Genomic DNA, 4,146 nt, shown 5'->3' with positions numbered 1-4,146 from the left:
ACGTGTGACAGTTTTATGAAATAATGAAGACCACAATGATTAGATTTAACCAATTGATTTTTAGATTCCCCTCCACACACACACACACACACACACATATATATATTATAAAATAGATTGATAGAGGCGTATCTATAATCTTGACATATAGTCATATATAATGACATGGACAACTTTTTTTTATTATGTATTCAGAGTGTATACATAACTAGTTTAGTACAGCTATAATAACTGAGCTGATCAACGTTCACTACATCAGACCTTCACTACTTTCTCCCACATACAATATGGCGTGACGTGCGAACCTGCGCCCGACGAGGCGTCTGCGTACACTACTCAAAGAAATTAAAGGAACACTTTGTAATCAAGCATCAAGTTAATTAAACTTGTGGGATATTGCTTTGGTCAGGTCAGTAGCAGAGGGGGTGTTAATCAGTTTCAGCTGCTTTGGTGTTAATGAAAAGAACAACAGGTGAACTAGAGGGGCAACAACCAGACGACCATCAAAACAGGAATGGTCTTACAGGTGGAGGCCACTGATATTTTTCCCCTCCTCATCTTTTCTGACTCTTTTTCACCAGTTTCGCATTTGGCTAGGGTCACTGTCACTACTGTTAGCATGAGGCGCTACCTGGACCCTACAGAGGTTGCACAGCTACTCCAACTCCTCCAGGATGGCTCATCAATACGTGCCATTGCCAGAAGGTTGCTGCATCTCCCAGCACAATCTCAAGAGCATGGAGGAGATTCCAGGAGACAGGCAGTTACTCCAGGAGAGCTGGACAGGGCCGTAGAAGGTCTACAACACATCAGCAGGACCGCTATCTGCTCCTTTGTTAAAGGAGGAGCAGGAGGAGCACTGTCAGAGCCCTACAAAATGACCTCCAGCAGGCCACTGGTGTGAACGTCTCTGACCAAACAATCAGAAACAGACTCCACGAGGGTGGCCTGAGGGCCAGTCATCCTGTAGTGGGCCCTGTGCTCACTGCCCGGCACCGTGGAGCTCGATTGGCATTTGCCACAGAACACCGGAATTGGCAAGTCGGCCACTATCGCCCTGTGCTTTTCACAGATGAGAGCAGGTTCACCCTGAGCACATGTGACAGACGTGAAAGGGTCTGAAGAAGCCGTGGAGAACGTTATGCTGCCTGTAACATTGTTCAGCATGACCGGTTTGGTGGTGGATCTGATGGTCTGGGGAGGCATATCCATGGAGGGACGCACAGACCTATACAGGCTAGACGCCACCCTGACTGCCATTAGGGGTCGGGATGAAATCCTTGCACCCATTGTCAGACCCTCATCATTTTTTCTCTGTTTTTTGGGGTGTCTTTAAATTCAGGCCTCTTTAGGTTGATAATTTTCATTTCCATGAAATGATGTGGCATCCTTTGTTCCTAACACATCACCCAGTCCATGTCAGGATAAAGAAATGTCAGGATTCTTTTCTCCCATTGAGACCTGATGTGTTTTCAAAGTGTTCCTTTCATTTTTCTGAGCAGTGTATTAACGTCTGTTCTCACCTCCCTGCAGACGTCCACCCCAGCCAGCTCCTTCCTCCTGAAGAGAGACGCCCCAAGAGAAGAGCTGCAGGGGACCCGTTCTCACGGCGACGAGGACCATAAGCTGCCTTATAGGTGGGAAGCTGTGATCTGCCATGGCCTGGGGGGGGTGCTAGCTGCTAGCTAACAGTGTCGTGTGTGTGTTAGCATCGACGCCTACAGGTCCATCAGGGTGAAGGAACCAGAGCGCCCGGCGGTGAAGCAGGTCATCGTGAGGAAGGAGGATGTTTCTAAGCGGGCGGAGGAGCCTCGCGCGGCCAGCCTGTTCAGCATGAAGCAGAGGATGAAGGTACGCGTCTCTGCACGGCTCCGCGGCGCCGAGCCACGCTCCAGCAGAGCTAACGGCGCTGTGTCTGCAGATGCTGAGCAGTGAGATGAACCTCCAGCAGACGGTGATCCATCAGGCCAGCCAGGCTCTGAACTGCTGCGTGGACGAGGAACACGGCAGAGGCTCCCAGGTGGAGGCGGAGGCGGAGCGACTGCTGCTGGTGGCCAGTGAGTTCCTCTGCTTCACTCGGGCGCCATGCTGACCTTAGAGGCCGCTGACCTTTTCCCTCCCTCTCTCCCTCCAGCTGAGAAGAGGGAGGCCCTGAAGGCAGAGCTGGAGCGCCTGAAGGGGGAGCCAGCGGGGCAGAAGAAGAGCTCAGCAGATTCTGAACCTGCTGCCTCCAAGGGATCCATCACCCTGCAGGAGCTCCGCCTGCCGCTGAAGGCCGACTTCGTCTGCTCCACTGCCAACAGGCCCGGTAGGACCGCAGCGGCGGAGTCTTCCTCCGGTTCTTCCTCCATTTCTGACGCTGTGGTTTGTTTTCCTCCCAGATTCAACCAAACATTCGTTTTTTATCATAATACGTGCCGGAGCGGAGAACATGGTGGCCACGCCGCTGGCCAGCACTCACCGCGGCCTCAGCGGCGACACGCTGACCTTCCCCACCAAGTTCAGCCTGTAAGTCCCAGACGCCGCGCGGCGCCAAACGGCTACGCTCCTGTCCTAACGGCCTCCTCTCTTCCTGTCCAGGTCGGACGTCTGCAGCGACTTCAGGATCGACCTGGACGTCTACTGCTTGGTACGCCCGTTGGAGGGTCTCTGTTTCCATGGTGACCGTACTGTCATGGTTTTACTGGACTGTTCTTGATTCTTTCAGGTCCAGAAGCAGGAGCTCTGCAGCGAGAAGAAGAAGAAGGCGGCTAAATCCAAGGTAAGGCACGGCGCGGTGAGGGGAATGTTTGGTCTGGGTGTCAGAAGCAGCCGTTTCAGGAGCCGTGTGTTTCCAGAGCGTCTGGAGACTCGTCTCTGAGGCCCACGGTCTGTGTTTGTCGGTACGGACGCTTAGTTTCTGCTCCTCACAGGGTGGGGGCGCACAGGGTGGGCGGGGCTAAAGCTGCTGGTTCTGCCTCCGTGTCTGATCCTGTCTTCTATCTACAGGCCATCACTCCCAAGCGGTTCCTGACCATCACGGTAAGTCCGGCTCCCTCCTCTCTGTTCCGCCTCTTCCTCTGCTCTCACTGAGCCGCTCTTTCTTGTTCTTTCAGAAAACCGCGCAGACGCCAGGTACGTAGAACCACTTCAGACCCAGAACCGCTAGAAACGGTCCAGCTAACCACTGACCAAACCTCGCCATCTGCAGTTCTGGCCAGCCCCGGGGGTCCGAACGCCGTGCGCAGCAGCAACTTTGTTCTGGTTGGATCTCAGCGCCTGACGCTGTCCTCCATCGGGAAGAACAAGTTTCCTCTGGAGAAGGTGAGGAAGAAAACCACCAATCAGATGTCCTGGTGTTTAGAGCTCATTGAAAGTCAATGGGGATGATTTCCAGCAGGGGGCAGCGTAGCTCTGACTGAGATAGAGTCCAGGTCTGTTTTAGTCAGACTGCAATTCAGCAGCAACTAATGGGTCTGACCGGAAGAGAGACGCGGTTACAACGTTAAAGACATTTAACTTTGGAGGAAAATAGAAAATAAAATCTGTTAATCTCATGGAGAAAGAGTCAGTTTTTCAGCCAGCATTAAAATAGAAAACTTTCCCAATGATAGGAGTTCAGGAGGACAGAAACGGATAAAGTAGTGATCCTCTGTGAGCCTCACAGAAACCAGAATCAGGAGGAGCAGACAGAGCAGGTCAGCGCAGCGGATCTCTCTCACCTCTTTATAGAAAAAAGAAAGAAAAACTTCCCAGATCTCTCTGAGAATCACCTCTCTGTCACCATAGAAACCGTCCCACAGAGTTTATTGCTGCGTTTTTCTTTTCTTTACACATAGATCTCATTATGTTTTTAATAGATGAACATTCTCTATCTGTTCTGGTTCTAGATGCTGCACAGACTAGAGCTTTGCTTCTAGAATCTTTTTTAATAACTTTCCATAATCTGTTCCAGTCAAAAGTGGGAAACCAGAATTAAGAATTTTAACAACAAAAATGAAGCAGTTTTCTATTTTAACATTTTTACAAAACGTCAATCGGCTCTTAGCCCGACCCATGGTTCCTAAACCGGGTCTGAAGGTCTGAGAGACTGATCTAAGCACAGAACCAGCAGCTGACTCAGAGGTTCTGTAGAACCGGGTCTCAGTTAGATGGCTTCTGCCGCGG

At 51.2% G+C, this 4,146-nt stretch overlaps 1 protein-coding gene across 1 annotated transcript in view; it reads left to right on the top strand.

Moving 5' to 3' along the window:
• Positions 1 to 4,146, top strand: part of anln (anillin actin binding protein) — a 13,829-nt gene that overhangs the window by 6,881 nt on the left and 2,802 nt on the right. Inside the window, exons 10-19 of the mRNA XM_015403573.1 lie at positions 1,534 to 1,637; positions 1,710 to 1,851; positions 1,922 to 2,057; positions 2,135 to 2,308; positions 2,382 to 2,508; positions 2,581 to 2,629; positions 2,708 to 2,761; positions 2,989 to 3,021; positions 3,096 to 3,114; positions 3,191 to 3,303. Of these exons, the coding sequence (XP_015259059.1) occupies positions 1,534 to 1,637; positions 1,710 to 1,851; positions 1,922 to 2,057; positions 2,135 to 2,308; positions 2,382 to 2,508; positions 2,581 to 2,629; positions 2,708 to 2,761; positions 2,989 to 3,021; positions 3,096 to 3,114; positions 3,191 to 3,303 (951 nt within the window). The remainder of the gene's footprint in view (positions 1 to 1,533; positions 1,638 to 1,709; positions 1,852 to 1,921; positions 2,058 to 2,134; positions 2,309 to 2,381; positions 2,509 to 2,580; positions 2,630 to 2,707; positions 2,762 to 2,988; positions 3,022 to 3,095; positions 3,115 to 3,190; positions 3,304 to 4,146) is intronic.

This window comes from Cyprinodon variegatus, unplaced genomic scaffold (assembly GCF_000732505.1).
Source record: "Cyprinodon variegatus isolate N-32 unplaced genomic scaffold, C_variegatus-1.0 Scaffold1522, whole genome shotgun sequence".
In the NCBI taxonomy this organism is placed as follows: Eukaryota; Metazoa; Chordata; class Actinopteri; order Cyprinodontiformes; family Cyprinodontidae; genus Cyprinodon; species Cyprinodon variegatus.
The sequence above is the reverse complement of the archived record's forward strand: the minus strand, read 5'-3'. Positions and strand labels throughout refer to the sequence as shown.